The sequence below is a fragment of the Adiantum capillus-veneris genome, chromosome 15 (assembly GCF_014529385.1).
Source record: "Adiantum capillus-veneris isolate H3 chromosome 15, ASM1452938v2, whole genome shotgun sequence".
NCBI lineage: Eukaryota > Viridiplantae > Streptophyta > Polypodiopsida > Polypodiales > Pteridaceae > Adiantum > Adiantum capillus-veneris.
This window is the reverse complement of record NC_140945.1, coordinates 10,188,450-10,209,140: the sequence shown is the minus strand read 5'-3', so window position 1 is coordinate 10,209,140 and position 20,691 is coordinate 10,188,450. Positions and strand designations below refer to the sequence as shown.

Below are 20,691 nucleotides of genomic sequence, written 5' to 3'. Positions count from 1 at the left end.
GCACCGGCGACGTGGTTAAAATTCAAGAAAAATTTTCACGCCAACTTGGATATCAACTAAATATGAAAGAGATGTCATCATGGCTTGGCATCACTTGAGAATGACTAAGAAAGATACATTGGATGACTACTGCCAGAGGTTTTGGGATACTTATTTGCCAGAGAAACCAGATTGAGCAGTTTTGTTGTAGTTTGCCAAAAGAGACTCAAGACCATAGTCACATGGGGACGAGGACGGCTCTCGGGGATGTGATGGGTCCCGGGGACGGGGACCTGGCAAAGCAGGGGACAAGGCAGGGCGGGCCAGGGGAGCGTGTTAAAAAACTTGCTCGATACTAGACAACACTAAGAGCACAAGATTGCAAAGAAAAAGTGGGTTTTGCACTCATAAATACCAAAATATGACATGCGGTAAGAACGCTGCGAGCATGCGCCACACATGTTGACGTGATGATCAATCATCATACTCAAAGGAAAGAAATTAATGATGTACAAGTGAAGAGTAGAGTGTAGTGGGCAACATTGACATATAGCTCAAGACTCTAAAAGCCCTAGAAAAAAGGTGTGGGGTCCACTGCTCGCGTCCCCCCTCCATGTGTCACCGGGGACCCGCGTTTCCGGACGCGTCCCCCCCGCCTGCCATGTGAGAGACCCCTCTGCGTCGCATCCCCCCGTCACATCCCGCGTCCCCCGTTTCGTCCCTACTAAAAAGAGCCATGTCCTCGGGTCCCCTCTTTCTATGCTCGAGACTATTGTTTGAACCAAAAATCTGACTCCATTAACAGACTCATGGAACATGATAAGCAATGATTTGGAACACGTGCCCGCTCATTGACTTATCCTATGGACAGCATAGTATCCAACTCAATAGGGCAAGAGTCTGCTGGTGAAAAGAACGAATCAAGGGAACCGGAGTACAGCTCATCACAAGATTCAGGAAAAAATCGAATGGTAGCACATCTGAAAGTTCCGACGAGCTAAGGGAACCAGATGCAAGTTCATGAGGAGTTCCAGAGAAAGGGGATCAGATGATAGTACGTCTCAGGGTTCCGATGATTGAAACTGATGTGCCAATGGGCAGGGGAAGCTAGCGAAGCTACCCAAACGCCCCAGGGCACAACGAAAGAAAGAAAAAGGAAATCAGCTGGTAGACCAAAGAATTCCCCAGACCCAAGATAAGATTTTTGAAGCGGATCAGTATACGAGAGATTTGAACACTACTTTTGCCAAGGTTTGCAAGGCTCTGGAGAAGTCTCAAGCACAACATAAGAAGGCAGCTGATAGACATTGACGCGACTTGCAATTGAAGGAAGATAATTGGGTGCTCTTACGGCTTGAGAAGGCACGCCTAAGGAAATGAAAGGGAAAGAAGCGGCTTTTTCCGAAGCTAAGAATGCGGTAGTATGGCCCTTAGGAAATGAAAGGGAAAGAAGCGGCTTTTTCCGAAGCTAAGAATGCGATAGTATGGCCCTTTCCAGATTTAAGAGAAGATAAATGATGTATCCTTCAGACTGAAGTTGTCAAATACTCAGAAGATTCACAATGCTTTTCATGTGAGTCTCTTGAAACCTTGCAAGGGTCAGGTACCAGTCGGCAAGGAGCCAGAGGAGCAACCTGAAGTAGAAGAGAGCGAGAAGATTCTCGTTCCGAAGCATTCTGGCTCACAAGGAAAGGAAAGAGAAAGGTAAAGTGAACAGTGGATGGAGGAGGACCTAGCAGGTACTCCTTAGATATTGGAACTTTACCTTGAGGCTTTCGGTCTAGCTTTGACTATTTCCGAGAGATTCTGGAGATCAGCAGGGTTCAATATGGTGCAGACGGGACTGCACAAGACGGGAGTCACTCTGCTCCTTTGTCATAGGTTACCCACATGGAATAAAGTCACTGATTTTCCTTTGGATTTCACGGATACTAATGGGCTGATAGTATTATGCTGGATGACCTTATGAAATAAGTACTTCGACATGGGAATTCTTGAAAATGAATCTGATGTATGTGTGCTCTGTCACAAGACGGGCACCACGTGCCCGTAGAAAAGAACAGATTGAACATACTTTTAACACTTTAATAACAACTGAATTGAGAGAGAGAGAGAGAGAGAGAGAGAGAGACGACACGCGACACAGAGTGGCGGAATTCCACCCTAGAGAGTATTGGCCCCAAACCTTGGCGCCCCTTTCGGTATTTCTTTATATTGCATCAACACAGTACAAGCCGGTACTCCAGACTCTGCACCTTCTCCAGGAAGCATGCCAGAGAATGAGCCCTAACCTCATATTTAAAGGCCTCAGGTCCCAAAAGCAGTTTACAATAAAAAGCCTTCAAACTCAAAAGCATCTGGTCCAAAAGCTAAGCCAAAAAGCTGCCAGCGTAAATCACGAAAATCCGTACAAATCTGCCACGTCATCAGCCAGCGCAAAACGCAAAAATCCATACAACCTGCCACGTCATCATGCCAACGAAATTTTTGAAAATTTGCCACGTCATCAATTTTTGTGTGTGTGCGGGTCTTGCTTTATTTTAATCCTTTATGTCACTTGGGGCCCCATCGGACGAGGTCCCCATAAGCTGGGAAGACTTCTTCTGTTACTTGTTCTTCTTAGGGTTTAGGCCCCTCGGCCGGCATCTGTAAGTTGGCTCCATTCTTTAGGCTTTGACATGTCAGCAGTTTGTGACATCCCCCCTTCTTGAAAGAGAGTAATCGTCCGCAATTACAGCATATCTGCAAAACAACGCAAGTTAGCTCAAAAAATTTTGAGGGACATTCCGAGGGACAATCAGTTTGCTCTTTTCTTAAGGAGTTAGCTTCTCCTTTCTGCTCTTTTGATCAAGAAGTTAGCTTCTCCTTTCGACTGTTTTGATCAAGGAGTTAGCTTCTCCTTCGTCCAGATCGGAACTCTTGATATTCCGGTGTAGTAAAATTAGCCATCACACCCAGACCATACTGATCTTCCACGGGTGTCTTGATGCGCCAAAATTACATACACAGGCAATCTCATCCAATTAGGAATATTCAATGGTTGGCACATCACAATGCAACACAAATGCTTACATATGCATGTTACAAGACATAGAAACATAAAGCCGCCGATGAACACCCCCCGCAAATAACCATCCAGGTCCGGGCCATGAGCTGTTCAACGACTCCCTCGTCACTCCTCCTGCAAATAACCTAAAAAGGTCCGGGCCATGAGATATAGGCCCTTTACAACCAAACGCCCCCAGACCGCAATCTGCGTCGTTTGGAGGTGCTGAGAGTAACCACGGCTCAGACTTCTTAATACTCCTCCCGCCTAGCCATCTAGGTCCGGGCCATGAGTACAAAAATAACACTTTTCACATTCAATACTCCCCCTGCAAATAACCACAAGGGTCCGGGCCATGAGTATGAAGAAGCATTCTCAAACGTCTTTTCTCACCCTCCACCCGCGAGTATAATCACCAATCGTTGAAACCGGTATAAAAACCAAAGTCAAACATTTCAAATCGGCACCAAGATAGGTACCATCCATTTCAAACAAATTTCAGACAAAGCTTCAAACAATACTTTCTCAAACAAAGTTCAAAAGTATCTAACTATAGAACGACTAGAGAGTTCATTCAGGGTTTTGTTCGGACAACCGAACTTTAAGGACGACTGGCTTGCCCTTCTGCATCACGGTGATGGTTCGGTTCCGAACTTGGAGAGTCGCATCATTCTTGTTATGCCATGGCATGCCTAATAAAATGTCACAATTGCCCAACTTCATAATGTGGAAATCGGCTTTTCTATGATAATCTGGCTGCTGTCCAGAAAAACCAGCCATGCCAAAATTGCCCTGTGGCACCCCAAAATGGCCGTGATTGCTCTGAAAGCCTTGCTGCATGCCGCTATTACCATACACGGGGTTTGGCATCATGCCTTATGAGAAGGCCTCCTTATATAGATGTAACGGAGACTCTAAACGCCCATGTGTAGCCGCCCTTAGATAGCCAAGTCCAAGTAGAACTTGACCATGTGTCCATGTGTGTGGCCTCCTTTCTGTAACCAAGTCCAAGTAGGACTCTCCCATGCGTCCATGTGTAGCCGCTTTTGGGTAGACAAGTCCTCGTAGAACTCTGCCACTGGCCAAGGACCTCGGACAATCGGCCACCGGCCCACTGGACAGCCATTTTCCCATTGTCTTCTGGCCGCCGGCCGGCCAAGATATTCCGGCGAAAGGAATATTCCATACCATCCACGATCACAAATAGAGATCTCATCAGCGTGCAAAGCTGGAATCCACCAAATATACCCCCAAACGCTATTCTTGGCATATATTGCTGGTTTCCACACGCATAACCAGCCATGTTTTGGAACACGGATCCACACCTGAAATACCCAAGATGTACCGTGGGTGATGGAAAAACCTAATGCATTGCCTCGAAACTAGTTCCCTGTCCGTTCAATGCAACATGTGGACTCTCAATGCAAGATTTGGTGTCCTTGTCACCAACGTGTGACTACTATCTATCCTTTTTGTTGATTTCTTTCTTATTATCTATTTACTTTCACTTTTTGGAACCACCCCTCGGGAAATCTAACTACCCTGCATTGCATAGCTAGTGTGGAACTGTCCAGAGGGAGTCCAGGCCTCCCTCGGGCAACAGAGCACTAAGGTTGGACAAGGACTATGGTTAGCCAAAGTGGGGTCATTGACTAGCCAAAGTGGAATCCTTTTCTACAGAGGCTACATTTCAGTTCTGGGTGTGGCTGCAGTGTACAAAGGGGGTCGGATGACCTAGAAAGATACAATGGCAGTATCTCCTAAAATTTAGGGAACTGCTATTTTGGGACCCGAAAATGTGTTTGCGTCATTAGCTCCGGAATGACAAGAGGAACATTTTATTGCTCTACTGTCAAGTCAACTGACGCACCAATTGAGATATTTTTAGCCCAGTTGGCCAAAAACAGAAACTGGGCGAGGTGTCACTCTGTGAGCCTTCTGCTACTTCTGGCTAGAGGAGGGGGCGCCTAAAATGAGAGAGGAGGCTCATTTTCAGATTTTGTCACAGGTTAAGAGCTATGGAGTGCTTGCTTTCCCTCCTATGTACAGTGCGGTGCCAGGAGTGATGCCCTGCACGCTATGCACTGCACTCTCTCTCCTCTATGGCTGTATGTTATGCCCCTCTCGTGGGCTCTTCATTTGACCAATGTACAGTTGTGTGGGTTCATGTGTGATTGCCGAGGCAAGAGCCTCTTGCACAGGTACTGGATTAGCTAGCGGCTAATCCCCCGCAGGTACAGGTGAATTCGGAGAGGTTTCACGCCAAAAATCTCGTCCGATTCAAAGGGCAAGTAGCCCTACAGGTGCGGGAGCTCGAGGACTTGCTACGGATGCGACTAGCACGCGAAACGGAGCCCGAAACAGTAAATTACAGCCTGCTGTGTATTTTTGCAGGTTTAGGGTTTTGGCCCTAAACGGTCCCTAATACCTCCAGGAGGTTCGGGGACGCGAGGGGACCGCTGTACAGGTGATCTGGCGCATTTTCAGGGCTGAAAACAGAGAATTCAGCGTGATGCAGATTCTCGCCAGGTTTTGCAAAGTGCCCGTATGCGTCGGGAAAGTCAATTAATGCGTGGGGATACTGACTGTGAAGGGTCCTAGTACAGTTATGCTGCCGAAATCGGGCCGGAACAGTTGAAATTCAGCCAAGTGTGTGCGGGGCAGCTTGTAGGGATCCACAGCGTTTATTCCCTCTTTTGAACAATAAAGAAATACCGAAAGGGGCGCCTAAGTTAGGGGCCAATCTGGTGTAGGTCTACTCATACAGGTGCAATCTAGCAGCATGTATCCCTCTTCCCTTTGTTGTGTCTTGAAAGTACAGGTAAAGTGGACGACAAATTAAATGGGTGAAAGCTAAATCAAGGTTTAAAGTAAAGTCTACCGCCCTTTTTGGATTGAACAGGCCGGTTACAGTCCTAACCACATGTTCATGGACAGAAGGAACTTGTCTTGGAGCCCTTGATTCACAACGTGCGAGTGCTCCGTATCCTGCTGGGATGCATGAAGTACCTGGGCTTGAGCTTCATCAGGCTCTACTGGCTTTGTGTTGCCTTGTCTGATGTTGCACTGTTGACGCTTATAAAAACTCCATAAACCTTGGGTTCTGCACCAATCGAGAAAACACATTCACAACAGCAACTAACTAAGTCCTAAATGCATCATCTTCAAGTTGCCCAGTCATAAAGCCCTGCACTGGTGGAGCATTCACATCAACAAGAGGTACAGACACACGTGGCCGTGAACTCTCGCCAACCTTAAACACTGTAGGAATTGCCTGCCTGTCCTATGGAGAGGAACCCTCTTCCATGATGCTTTTCCCTTTGTCGGCCATTGTGCAATCCCGCGTTCCTATACTCTGTGTCTTCACCAAAAACCAGCCAAGCCTCACTTCTTGAAGAAAAAGTGATTTTGTCCCGATGACGGAACCATGAAACCGGCCCGTAGGGCGGTAGACTTAGGCTTTCACCCGAAACTTTACTTTATACTTTAGGACACAGAGAAACTTTGTAAATAAAAACCTATAACGGGAGTTGACAATTCAAACACACACGGCTTGGAAGGTAGAGCGCAACCAAGTAGACGCCGACACCTGTTGGCCCGAAACACTAGCGCCCCTCTCGGTATTTCTTTATTGTATTCAAAGAGGGAATAAAACATGTGATCTCCTACGAGCTGTCCCGCATAATTCGGGCTGAAAATGACCTGTTCTAGCGCGATTCTGGCAACATAACCATACTAGGACGCTGCCCACGCAATAAGTGACTTTCCCGACGCACACGGACACTTTGCAAAACCCGGCGAGAATCTGCAGCACGCTGAATTCTCTGTTTTCTGCCCTGAAAATGCGCCAGATCGCCCGCACAACAATCCCCTTGTGTCCCCGGATCTCCTGGGGGTATTAGGGACCTTTTAGGGCCGAAACCCTAAACCTGCAAAAATACACAGCAGGCTGTATTTCCCTGTTTTTGGCTCCATTTCACGAGCCGGTCGCATCCGTAGCAAGTCCTCGAGCTCCCGCACCTGTAGGGCTACTTGCCCTTTGAATCGGACAAAATTTCTCGCATGAAATCTCTCCGACTTCACATGTACCTGCGGGGGATTAGCAACTTGAAGAACTTATGAAGCACCGGCCGTGGGGCCCGAAACCCTAAAAGACAGAAGCTTGAACCCTAAAAGGGATTGCCATAAAATGAGCTCTGCTAACGTGGCAGATCGTACGGATGTTGACATGGCAGGGCTATATGGAATTTCCACGATTTGCATTGCAGGTGCCACATGGCAAGCTGTACAGATTTTTGCAAATTATGCTTGCTCCTTTTGGGAATCTCCAGCGCTAGCTTTTGGGGACCATAGATTTTGGGTGAAAGTGGTTTTGAACTGATTGCTTTTGGGGCTCTGCTCTTGGGCATCCCATGTACTCTTTATAAGAGCCCTTGGGGCCTCACTCCGGAGAGCATCTAGATGCAGAATCTGAGAGCAGAGGTCCCTCAGGAGTTGTACTTTGCAATGATTAATGATAAAGAAATACCGAAAGGGGTGCCAGACTCTGGGGCAATACCTCTGGGCACGGAACTACGACGGGCCGTGTCGACTCTCTCTCTCTCTCTTTTATTAAAGTTCGGTGATTTTGAAGTTTCTGTTCGTGTTTGCTATTGATTTCTCGCTTGGAGTGTCCAAGCCTGTTACACGTTCCCCATACCGAGGATAGATGACATCCTTGATCGCCTTGAGGGACCGTCACTGTTTACAAGGATAGACCTAAAGAGTGGGTACCATCAGATACGCATTAGGCTAGAAGATTTTCATAAGACTGCGTTCAAGACAACATTTGGTATCTATGAGTTTCTTGTTATGCCATTCGGTCTCACAAATGCTCCTGCACGTTCAATAGAATGACAAACAAAATATTTAGACCACATAGAAACTTTGTGGGTACCTTCTTTGATCACATGATTGTCTACTCAAAGTCTCAAGAGGAGCATAGGGATCACTTGACTGCAGTTTTCAATGAGTTACGCAAGAACATGCTACTAATTAATGCGAAGAAGAGTGAAATTCCTTTTGGAAGAGATTCACTTCCTTGGACACATTGTTTCAAAGGATGGGGTACACATGGATCATGCCAAAGTGGAAGCAATTAGGTCATGGCCAGACTTGAAGTGCGTACATGACATTTGAAGCTTTCTAGGCATATGTTCACATTACAGGAGGTTCATCCGAAATTTTGTTGAGATTGCTTCTCCACTCATGCCCTGCAAGGGAAAGGAGTTAATTTCAAGTGGACAGCCAAGGAAATTCTAGCCTTCAAACACTTGAAACAGAAGCTGACTTCAGATCCGGTAATCATTTTGCAAGATCTTTCAAAAACCTTTTGTGGTTCAATGTGAAGCATGTGGCCACAGTCTTGGTGCAGTTCTAATGCAGAATGGCCAAGTAGTCGCATATGAGAGCAGAATTCTTTTGAAGACCGAAAGGAACTTGCAAGTTTATGAGAAAGAATTGTAGGCTACTAGTAATTCATGCTCTCACATACTATTTGCTAGGGGCTGATTTTCGTGTTCAAACAAATCATCAACCTTGCGATATTTTCTCACACAAACGAAGTTGTCTCTAATGGTAGCTGCATTCACTTTCTTGAGGTTGAACACACTCGTAATTTTCCATTTTTCTTGGGTACTACCACAATTGGAGACACCCAATCTGTGTGTTCAATTTCATAAATGAATTCAGCCTCCCTTGGCTTTTCAATCTCTTCCTTGATCTTCCTAGCAAATGTTTCATTGTATGTGTATGGCCTTTGTCTACCTCGTTTTGCATCATCTCTCATGGGTATGGTATGTTGACAGATTTCTGGATCAACAATCTTGAGATCCTTGTAAGACCAAGCAAAGATATCTTGGTATTCTTTCAGTTAGCTAAACACATGCGATGGGCAAACATCTTGTCAATGTTCCATTTTCAGATTGTGCATGTGCAAGGGAAAAATCACGTAGAGGTTGATGCTTTGTCACGGAAGCCCCAAATTTCAGCAGTGTCAATTCCGTACCATTGTGAACTAGACGAAATGAAGACACAATATGCTGAAGATTCAAAATTTGCAAGGATCTATGATCAGCTTGTTGATGGACAACATCATGAGCACTATATGCTTAAGAATGACTTTCTCATGATGCATGGAATGACTTTCTCATGATGATGGAAAGTTATGCATTACTAAACAGTTACGGCCAAAGATTTTGATGGAAAGTCACGCTCCACCATATGCTGGGCATCGTGCAATTGATGCGACAGTGAAAGGCGTTGAAGCATTTTTCTATTGGCCAGACTTCAAGATGTTGACACATTTGTGAGATCATGCTTAGTACGCCAAAAGCAACCAGGATTGTTGCAACCATTGCCGATCCCTGATAGGCAATGGGAAAGCATAGCGATGGACTTTATCTTTGATCTTCCAAGAACGCAAACAGGCAATGATGGGATTTGGACTATCATTTGTAGGTTCAGTAAGCAGGCCCATTTCATTCCTGTTAGGAAGAAGACAGAGCCAGAACACATGGTCAAGATATTCATGAGCAATATCTTTTAATATCACGGGATGCCTTAGTCGATTTCAGTGACAAGGATCCACGTATCATGAGTCTTTTCTGGAAGGCATTGTTTGAGAACATGGGCACTACGCTAAAGTTCTCATCTTTGTTTCATCCACAAACTCATGGATAGTCAGAAGAGGCAAATTCTATTGTCCTACATCTGCTCAAAGCACAAGGCAACTTGGGAACACCATCTCCAATTGGTGTAATATGCTTACAATAACACTGTGCATACATCAATAGGTAAGGCATCATTCGAAAGTCCCACCCATTTTGCAAACTAAGGACAAGATATTTGAAGCAGACAAATATGTGCAAGCTATGGGTAAAACATACAGGGAGATAAAGATTTCTCTTGAGAAGACTCCGGCTAAGCAAGATATGGAAAAAACATACAAGAAGATAAAGATTGCTCTTGAGAAGACTCAAGCTAAGCAAAAGAAAGTTGTTGATCGTCACCGTCGTAAACTTATATTTTCACTTGGTGATTGGATACTTTTGCGCTATGAAAAGGCGAGGTTAAGGAAGAATTAAGGCAAAAATTGTATGTTTCCTAAGCTCAATATGCGGTATTATGGTCCTTTCCAGATTTCAGAAAAGATCAGTGTCACAGGTTGAAGCTACCAAAAGGCTAGAAAATACATATTGCTTTTCATGTCAGCCTTCTAAGGCCCTTTGTTGATGATGTGCCACAGAATATGCTTCATGAGGAACAGCCCAAAGTAAAAGAATTGGATGAGATTCTTGTTCCTGAACAAATATTTGGCACATAAGGAAAGGAAGGTTAGAGAAAAGGTTGCAAGACGCTATGTGGTGAAGTTAAAAAACTATCCATCTTTGGATGCTAAATGGATGGAAGAGTCTGAATTAGTTGATTCACCTCAGCTATTGCAACTATATCTTGAAGCCTTTGAGATGGGGCCCACAGTGACTTGATGTAGCCCTATGGAGCACGATGAGAGCATGGTTCATGACGCTCAAAGGAGTAATTCAGCAATTGTATCTACTCCTTCCATACAGAATTTGGCTAGAGAAGTCTGTGCTTCAGAGTACACCGGAAGACTTCTAGGCTTGATATATGTGTGGTAGCCAGGTTGGTGGGATTGTCAAATCGTCCAACGCTACATTTCCGGAAGCATGTAGATCCTTGATTCCCATCATAGAATATATTTGATATCGAGATATGAGCATGTATTATTGGCATGCAATCTAGGTCGCTTGCAATATTTCAAGAGAGGGGTGTGTCACCAAGAGGTGTATTTTTCATGTTGCCTTCTTTAAATATGTACTACATACTTTTAGTTTTATATTATTTTTACTTGTTTTCCGCGGAACCTGAGAAAAGGTGCAAGTGAAGCCAGTTTGCACTAAATTTTGATGAGTATGGAACCCTGTGTGCACCATAAGGGAATTGGGCCACTCAGCAAGTCACTTACAACTTTATAAGTTGGTGGGAACTAGGGAATTAAACCAAAGAGGCAAGGACACTTGGCAGTTGGAGAGCAACCTCCACGACACCTCAGCAAGAGGGGACGCCCAAATGAGAGTGGCGGCTGATTTTTGAGCTTAAGTGCATTTACAGAGTGTGTGAGAGTAGTGGGTGCAGGTTCACAGCTTTAATGGAAAGCTTGTCTTCTCCTTTGTCTCATGTAGCGCGATGATTTGCTCTCGTGTCTCTCTCTCTCTCCTTTGCACATATGGTAATGCCGCACTAGTTGGGCTTCTCAGTTGACTATGTATAGTTCTGGGGGTTTTATGCGTGTTTGCTTAGGCAAGAAAGTTCGGAACAAGAACCGGATTAGCTAATTGCTAATCCCCAATAGGTGCACACAGTTCCATCCCAAAAGATTGTGAATTTGAAGAGTTTTCTAGCGTGAAAACTCGTCCAAATCACAAGGGGTGAAACCGGCCCGTAGGGCGGTAGACTTAAGCTTTCAGCCGAAACTTTACTTTAAACTTTAGAACACAGAGAAGCCTTACAAATAAAAACCTGCAATGGGAGTTGACACTTCAAACACACACGGCTTGGAAGCTAGAGCACAACCAAGCAGACGCCGACACCTGTTGGCCCCAAAAACTAGCGCCCCTTTCAATATTTCTTTATTGTGTTCAAAGAGGGAATAAACTTGTGATCTCCTACGAGTTAACTTGCATAACTCGGGCTGAAAATGACTTGTTCTAGCCCGATTTTCGCAACATAACTATACTAGGATGCTTCCCACGCAATAAGTTACTCTCCTGACGCATACGGACACTTTGCAAAACCTGGCGAGAATCTACAGCACGCTGAATTCTCTGTTTTCTGCCCTGAAAATGCACCAGATCGCTTGCACAGCAGTCCCCTCACGTCACTGGACCTCCTAGGGATATTAGGGACCGTTTAGGGCTGAAACCCCAAACCTGCAAAAATACACAGCAGGCTGTATTTCCCTGTTTTGGGCTCCGTTTCGCAAGCCAGTCGCATCCGTAGTAAGTCCTCGAGCTCTCACACTTGTAGGGCTACTTGCCCTTTGAATCGGACGAGATTTCTAGCGTGAAATCTCTCCAACTTCACCTGTACCTGTGGGGGATTGGCAACTAGCTAATCCAGTACCTGTGCAAGAGGCTCTTGCCTCGGCAATCACGCATGAACCCACACAACTATACATACAGATGAAAATCCCTCAAGCGGGGCATCCAATGTAACAGGGAATGGGCGGAACGCAACTAAACGTTCCGAAACGACGTTCCGGACAAGTCCCGTTCCCGAAACGGAGTCGAGAACGAAACACCGTTCGGAAAGGGGGTGTAACCGGAACAGCGTTCCAGAACCGGGGGAAACAAGGAGGAACAAGGCACGGAACAGGCAAAAGTAGGCATTTGGGGGCAAAAATGTAGGCATTTGGAGGCAGATTTGGGGCTGTTTGGGAGACATATTTGGGGAAGTTTGAGGGCAGTTTTGGGGGCAGTTTGCCAATTATGGGGTTGTTTAGAAGTTGATTTGAGACTAAGCTGAATAAAGGTAATTGAAGCCTTACTTTAGGTCGATCGTTCCGGCCCTGTTCCCGTTCCGAGGCCGCCGCCTCCTCCCCGTTCCCCTCCCCTTCCGGACCCTCCCATTCCCTTCCAATAACTATGGGGGCATCACGTTTCTGTATTCAAAAGGGAAGAAAGGTGGCAAGAGCAGAATCATCGCGCTACATAGTGCAAGGGAGAAGGCAACCTTTCCATTAAAGCTTCAACACCTGCACCAACTACTCACACACACAATGTAAGTCACAGTGAGAGAGAGAGAGAGAGAGAGAGAGAGAGAGAGGCAGCCTCCAATAGATTTTCAGCAAATTCCCAGCTAAGGTGGCAGTATTTGACTTTCTGCAAGCTCTGGTGCTGCCAAGTGTCCACAATGCCTCTTTGAGTTAATTCTCCTAGTACCCACCGACTTATAAGTGTAGCGAGGGGGCCTAAATGACTTTGAACTGAGCCTAGACACCCTTTTACTGTTCGGATTCCAGTGCCAGTCAGCCCGACCAACTTGTGGCGACAAGGCCTTTCCGTCTGCGGGTGAAACTCTCGGTCGTCGATCGTTTCACACTGGCCATACAACGTCCGCTCATTTGCAACTTCAAAAAGAGGGTCCCAAAAATTGAATAAAAATCATTAGAAAGAAACCAACAACTAAGGTTAGCAGTTGCCACGTCCTCGTGGGACAGGGGGACTGTCCCATTACGTGCGGGAGCCCTTGGGACGCGCATAGATGTGTTCGCTCAGCTAAAAACGATCCAAAATAGAGAATTACAACCTGCTGTGTTTTTCTGCAGGTTTAGGTTTTCGCACCTAAACTCCGAGAGAACACGGGGAGCCTCGGGAAGGCCTTGGCATGCTTAGAGAGGGCTTTGCGCACCTGGCAGTGACAAAACAGGGAATTATAGCAAGCTGAAATTCTGTTACAGCTCACCAGAAAGCTTCTAAATTGCGAGGGAATCCGTCCTAGACATGTGCTTTTGACCTACAGGAGTTTTGTCGTCGTTATGCTACCGAAATTGGGTCAAAAACCTGCAATTTCAGCTATCGCCAGGTTTGGACAGCTTTATGAGACTTTGATCTACTTGTCTGTTCTGAATTGAATAAAGAAATACTCAAAGGCGTGCCAATCTTTGGGGCCTACAGGGTGTCTATCTTCGTGTGCGCAGTGAATCTCGTTGGATGCATCCATGTTCTCTTTTCTTCTCAGTGCTCTGCGTAAAGTTAACAGGTAATTGAATTAGTACCACCCTCTATGGTGTACAGGCCCATTATATATAGTCATTCTCTGACCTGTACCTAAGCATTCTATTGCTAGTAACGTCACAATTTACAAGTGAAATGAAGGCAATCCTGAGGAATTAATGGTTGTAGCATGGTGTAGATCAGTGTAGAGAATGTGACTGCCCTCTTTAGTTCCTCTTTTATTGGGGAAAAGAAAGAAAGAGAAAGAATAGAAGAAACTGAAAGGACATGGAAAAAGAGGAAGCCGTAGTGAAGATCATCAAGAAAGTTGTCCTGCATGATAGAAAGTTACCTCTATTTACACTCCTTCCCAAGTTGTTGTCAAATCTCAATGGATCCACAACATTCATGTTTTTGGAGCTGAAATTTCTTGCTTGAAGTTCTTGGGCTCCTATAATCGAAAATCCATAAACATGGCTGCATGTGGACAGAAAATCATGGCTGAAAAGGAGGTCATTACATTCCTCATTCGGCGGCTCCGCTGACCAAATACCAAGAATATGTTAACAAGTGGCAAAAAATCCATGAGTTGTGTGTAGACTGCTTAAAATCAAATGTCAGAATAAACAATTTGAAAGTGCTAGAAGGTGTGTCACATGCACAACAATAGCCTACCATTCATTTCATGTAGTGCTGTAAGAGGAATTGGCCCCCGAAGACTCACACAGTAGAGCTTCCAGTCAAATTGACTAAAGAACTGAAGAAATTTACATAAGACCTGTTCATTTCAAAATATTAAAATTATTGGATACGATCGTCAATAAAACAAAAGTAGGAACATTAATCAAATACCTCAAATGGGCCCCGAATTGAAGCATGAAAGATGTTGAAAATGTAAAGAACCAGTGTTTCCAAAGCATAGGTGGAAATGAGCCCATAATGAGCACCTAGAATTCGGCTTTCATAGTAACACCAAGCCTTCACGAGTATGACACTTCGCTTAAACAAATGATCTTTACCTACAAATCGATCCACCTGCAACAAGACCATATATTACATGGAGATTGGCATACATAAAGACAAACTAAACAAGCCTCGAATCTGCCTTTTAAACATTCATAAAGAAACTACTTGTGGACAAAGCATTGGTTGTGTTTTGCACCCAAAACTTGCATAACACACCCCCCCTGCAGGAAAACAATGAGACTCTCCTTAGAATGCTTTCCTCATTACTTCTGTCTTAAGCTTCAAAATTGATAAATTAGATAAGTACTAGCAATTATGAAGCCTCCCCTCTACCTCTTCTGTAAAGTAAATTCTTGTAGAAATCTGGCAAGAATTCTCCATCAAACTGGGATGTTGGTATCCTCAACATGAGGGATAATTTCATGCAAAGAGGTGCTACCATGAACACATTAACTCCGTCACACACATGCGCAGCGGATAATGAACATGACCAAAATCAGTTGTCACAAAAATCCACAATCACTTCTTCTAGTTGGCTCTGTGGTTGGAGAATCCAGCTTTATGCTGCGCCAATGATTTTGCCACTGGTTAGTGAGGAATTTCGCAGATCATTGTCTTCTTCGGAGTGGTGCATCAATGTTTTTAGGCAGATTCTTGTCGTCCCATGTGGATCTTCGACTCCCGGTTTTCTATTTCAGCCCCATTTACAAGCATGAGATGTCTTCCCTTTTTCCCATTTGTGAGATGCTCTTTGTTGTGTTTGCTCACCTCTTCTCTCACTCGCTCTACCTCTCCCAATTGACCAACGCTCGCTCAGTTAGAAGAAAACGTAAGATTTTTCTAGAGAAGCCTACGCTAGTCAAATTCTAAAAAGAACTCAATGGCATAAGTTATACTCGCCATCCATACAATTAATCCCCCTTTTGAAAGCTACTTGGCCCTGTTCATACCTTGCCAGCTAATTGGCCTTGTACATACCTTGCCCACTCTCCTGTGGAAATAACCCCCAATGTCACGAGTTGGTGACGTGGCATGCCCAACCTGAGGAATTCGCCAAGAGGACAAGGGGTTAGAGTTCAAAAACTCTCACCCAGAAGATGAGGCCTAAGAGGTTAAGGTTTAAAAACCTAATCCCTACCAACTTGAAGAGCACCAGCCAAACCCTACTACTGGTTTTCAAAGATTGCCGTGACCTTGCTGACACTGTACGAAGCCTTGGCACTTTGCGCTTTTTTATGTACATATCCTATTCTATGCTGAAGGTATTCTATTTGCATTTTATATATTGAGTATTGCACGTGTGTACTTCTCTCTTTTCCTCTCTCTCTACTGTATAGCTATGAAGATTTCAACTTCAAACCCCCATGAGTTCCTGCACCATCGATCCCTACAAGTGTTATCAGAGTGCTTGGTTAATGCTGTGCAATTGAGTTAACTCTTTTCAATACCTAATTAATGTTCTTGAGTTTATCTCTTGAGCCACTAATTTCCTAGTTAATTAGAGGTTAATTAGTGTTTGAATTTTTGTACTCACGTCTCTAATAAGCTGCTTAAGTGAGCGTGGTTTAAGCTTTATTTGTATTTTGCACTTGCATCTAGATTGTTTCTTGTGTTGATTTTCTAGTAAATTTGCATCTTTAATTAATCTTTCGGACTTCGCAATCGCCAATTATTACTCACTCATTTCCTAAACACCTCAATCGGGCTCCCCTAACTCCACTAATTAAGCTCCCAAATTTTACTATATTTAGGTGTGTCTGTGTGTGTGAGTTTGTGTGTGTGCACTACTACAAAGCAAGCTTTAAAGTTCTATTTTTTGGAGCCTTTATCACATCAAGACACGATGGCCTCTTGGATACTTGGTCTCCCTATCATTTGGGTGGGGTCCTTCGTCACAAGTTCAAAGTCCGAAGGGACCACAGGCGGACTTCATTGTGGCGATCAAATTCAACTTTTAGCCCCTAGCGGGTCCATAGGGGTGAGGTCCCACAAGCGAGTGATGCAACGCATCCCCAGATCAAATATAGCTTGGGGCTCTTTTCAGCTCCGCAAGCAGCCACTCCCACACTGTCAGAAAATTCTTCAAAGCCCCAAGGAGCCATACCACGGCCACACTCCTTGGCTCACACACCCGAAAGCGGGCATTCCCACAGCCTCAAGCAAAGCACTAAGGCGTCCCTTGGCTCATAAACCGGAAAGCGGGCATTCCCACGGCCTCGAGCAAAGCACTAAGGTGCCCCTGTCTCGGCAAAGTACCTATTCCTACATCGAGAAAAAAAAAAAGAGAGCAGCATTTCAAAGGTAGGTTCTGCAATTTCGAGCACCATTTGCAAAAGCTCGAAAAGATTTGCTCAAGAGGATTTTTCAAAGGTTTTTTCGAGCAATCAAAAAAAAAAAAACTTCTCTTTCAAAGCTCCAAAATTTTCTTGAGAAGTCTCCGCTCGAACTTCAAGGAGTTTCGGCTTCAGATGGCTGCTCTCTCGAAGATAAAGCAAGTTCATCGAGCGGCCAAGCTTTCAAACTTCTCAAGTTCAAAGCGCAATGATTTAAATTCTAAAGTGGCTTTGGTTATTCAAACTTCAATATCCAAATTCTCCCATACGAGATAATTCTTAAATTATTAGTCTGACGAGGTACTTTGCAAATTCTATTTGTGAAGAGTGACTTCACGATTGGGCATGATTTATCTAATCCCGGTTTTTTTTTTTTGGTAAAGCGGCAGACACTGGCATTGATTGACACACCGTCAATCGTTGAGACCCCTCTATTGGCAGTATGGAAGAGGGAGAAAAAGGGATTGAAAATTATAATGAGAAAGGGTTTCATACCTAGTAGACTAAACTGCGAGGTATCTCATGCGTAAGCAACTATGGTCCGTTCTCAAGCCACGCACAGTTGAACCATCCACAACTCAGAGCACACTCACCAGAACAAACATTGCACAAATTCAAGTAAAAGATGAACAAGCTCTAGGAATAATGATCACATCATTACATGATAATTACGTGCACTTTACTGATAATTGTACCACAACAATTCAAGCATGGTAAGCCTAGAAGAAAATTTTGGTGCAAGGCAAAAGATGAGTAAAATTAGCCTTAAAAAGAACCTTTACAAATTCATCATGAATCAAGGAAGGATATTTCAAGCCTGGTCAACAGTTTAATGAGTATCATCACTCAATTAACTTATATCGAGTGTCAGATCCCCGAAGAAGATAAGGTTGTTGTGCTCTTAAGCGGTGTCCTAGAAAAGTTTGACAACATAGTCACAATGGTAGAACAGAAGGAACCAACACCCACGTTGCAACAAGTCATAAATGCCTTAATTGAAGAAGAAAAGAAGCAAGCAAAGAAGGTGTCAACAAATGGAGGAGTTTGCATTGCATCATCATCTAGGAATGCATCTTCATCACCTAGGACCAAAAATAAAAGGTGTTGTGAACGCGGCACAAGGAATTTCTTGAAAGATTGCTACAAAAACATGGATATCCACCATCAAAATGCTCAAGTAACAGTAGCAGCAGCAACAGCAAAGGAAACGGCAAAATCAACCTTGCAAAAGACGACGACGAAGACGAAGATGACAAAGAAGACAACTCTCTACATGTCTATACCGCCCTACTCTCCTTTGTGAATATATTAATGTACTATAGATATGGATGGTCTTCCGCCTTATTTGTTTGAGGGAACTGGAGAAAGACAGTGGCTTTCTCGGTTGGTAGTGCTCCTACGCCTGATTGATTGGCTGCCAGGTGAGGGTTTCAGATGGATTCCCCTAGGGACTGCAATTCGATACTTGGGCCGTCAAGTTGGTTTAAACTTGTCTCCTCAGCAGCAGATTACTCCCCTCCTCTTGTCCATCAAGAGGAAGCTGTTACATTGGAGCTCCGCATGACTTTCTCTGGCAGGCAGAGTTGTAGTGGCCAACCAGGTGTTGTTGGCTACTATGTCGTACATCACATCTTGTTGGATCTTTTCGAGTTCCTGCATCAGCCAGGTAGAGAGGCTGATCAGGAATTTCCTTTGGTCAGGGCGCGACACTCAGATAGCCCAGGCCAAAGTGGCCTGGCCGGTCATCACTCTTCCTTGTTCTCAGGGGGGTTGGGAATCATAGACCCAGCAGAGCAGAGTAAAGCCCTTCTTGGAAAGTTTGTTGTCAGAGGATTGCTTCCAAGAGAGGAGCCCTGGAAGGAGTTTTTGCTTCAGCGGCTTAGTGCTAGAGTGCCTCAGGCAGGAGGCCCTTGGAGACCTTCAACCAGATGGATTTTCACAGAGATGCACAGAGTTGTCCTGAGCAGGAGGCTGGAGGACCGTTTTGCTGTGAGTCTGCTCCACTCCTGGGAGCATTTGAGGAGAGGCCTGGAGCAGCACCAGCCTACTTGCACGGAGGAGTGTTTGCGACAGCCCCTTGTTTGGAGCCCCATGGTTAGCACTCAGAGAGGCCACTTGGTTGGTAGTAGGCCTCATGTTTCTTGGGGTCCCATGGCAGAGGGTCCAGCACGCACCTTGGGTGATTGGTTACAGTTCTCAGGCTTGTCAAAGGAGCATCACAGCATCCAGCTACAGGGCATGAGAGGGGGAGCATGTGTTAGAACATCACAGAGGCAGTACCAGCTAAGTGGCTCACATCTCTCGAGTCAGCAACGCCCAAATGGATGCTTCACGCGACTGGAGGTCCTCATCGCAATTCGGGCTTGTTCAGAGACAGTACCTTCCCTGTTTTTCGAGCTACAAGGTGAGGGTCGTTTACACCAAGTTTCAGTTGAGGCCCCACAGGTTACAAAGTGCTGCTTTCAGAGGATCCGAGTTGTGGGCGTCTGTGGGAGGACTTGTGTCATAGATCCTGACCCAGCAACTCTTGAGACTGGCCACTGGAGGCTGTGGGCTTGGGAGAGCAACCCACTGGCACGAGTGCAGTGGGATCCTGGAGAGTGGTTTTGGCGGGACCCTTTCGCCTCAGCCGACCATCCACGCGTCCCTTTCTTTCAGTACACTGTTCGACTGGGACGTCACATACTGACAGCACGGAGAGAGGCTCATCCTGCTGCGGCACCTCATTGGCAGGAGGAGGGTCTCACAACTGAGTTCTTGTCAGCTTTTTGGCCGAGGTTGTGGGACGCCAGATAGCCGCAACGGGTCACTTTGTTCCAGTGGCTGGTTGCACATAGAGCTACAGCAGTGGGGCACTGGCTTGTACATAGTGGTCTCTCAACAGCATGCGCAGCTTGCGGCTATCCTGTGGAGAGTCAGCGTCATTGTCTTTGGGATAGTCCTATGGCACAGCAGGTTTGGCTTCGTGTCCTTTGGCTGATGCCAGCTTTTTCCACAACACGACAGTACATTTGGGGGGCAGCTGCTTGGTCCACTCTCACGGGCCCAACACTACAGTTTGAGCTATCCTCCACCAGTAGGATGATAGTGATCTAGAGGGGTTGACCTACACTCCAGCCTGCTACAGAGCTTACTCTAGAAGAGTGGTGCAATGAGAGAGGAGTGTTGGGAGCTCATCTGCGGCCTGACACTCTAGTTTATCTGGCGGGCCCGCTGCTTCCACATCTTCGAGACTCGCCCTGTACCACCGGCAGAGAGTTCCAGATCTTTGGCTAGAGCTGATCCATACTCTCAGGGGACAGTTTGAGAGACTCCAGGGCAGCTCCGACCACATGCAGGAGCCATAGAGAGGGTCCAGGGTGGGCTCAGATGACACTGCCGTGGTCCAGGGTGGGCTCTTCACCATGGTCTAGGGTGGGCTCAGATGACACTACCGTCCACCTGTGTGGCTTTTCTCTCCTCCCATCTCTTGATTTAGCCTCATTGTACATAACTAGAGAGGTCTACAACAATCATAAGGGGAGACTCTCCCAGAGTTGGTTGTCGCCCTATGGGCAGTTTCAGTAACTAATAGAAGGATCTTTTTCTCGGG

At 45.4% G+C, this 20,691-nt stretch overlaps 1 protein-coding gene across 2 annotated transcripts in view; it reads right to left on the bottom strand.

Annotated features, from left to right (window-relative positions):
- Positions 1-20,691, bottom strand: part of LOC147440255 (uncharacterized) — a 128,750-nt gene that overhangs the window by 23,040 nt on the left and 85,019 nt on the right. Inside the window, exons 3-6 of one of the 2 annotated variants that reach the window (XM_086530043.1) lie at positions 14,932-14,987; positions 14,653-14,835; positions 14,476-14,578; positions 14,153-14,341 (exon numbers count right to left, since the gene is read on the bottom strand). In XM_086530043.1, coding sequence (XP_086386169.1) covers positions 14,153-14,341; positions 14,476-14,578; positions 14,653-14,835; positions 14,932-14,987 — 531 coding nt within the window. The remainder of the gene's footprint in view (positions 1-14,152; positions 14,342-14,475; positions 14,579-14,652; positions 14,836-14,931; positions 14,988-20,691) is intronic. The other variant, XM_086530042.1, reaches the window with a different exon arrangement.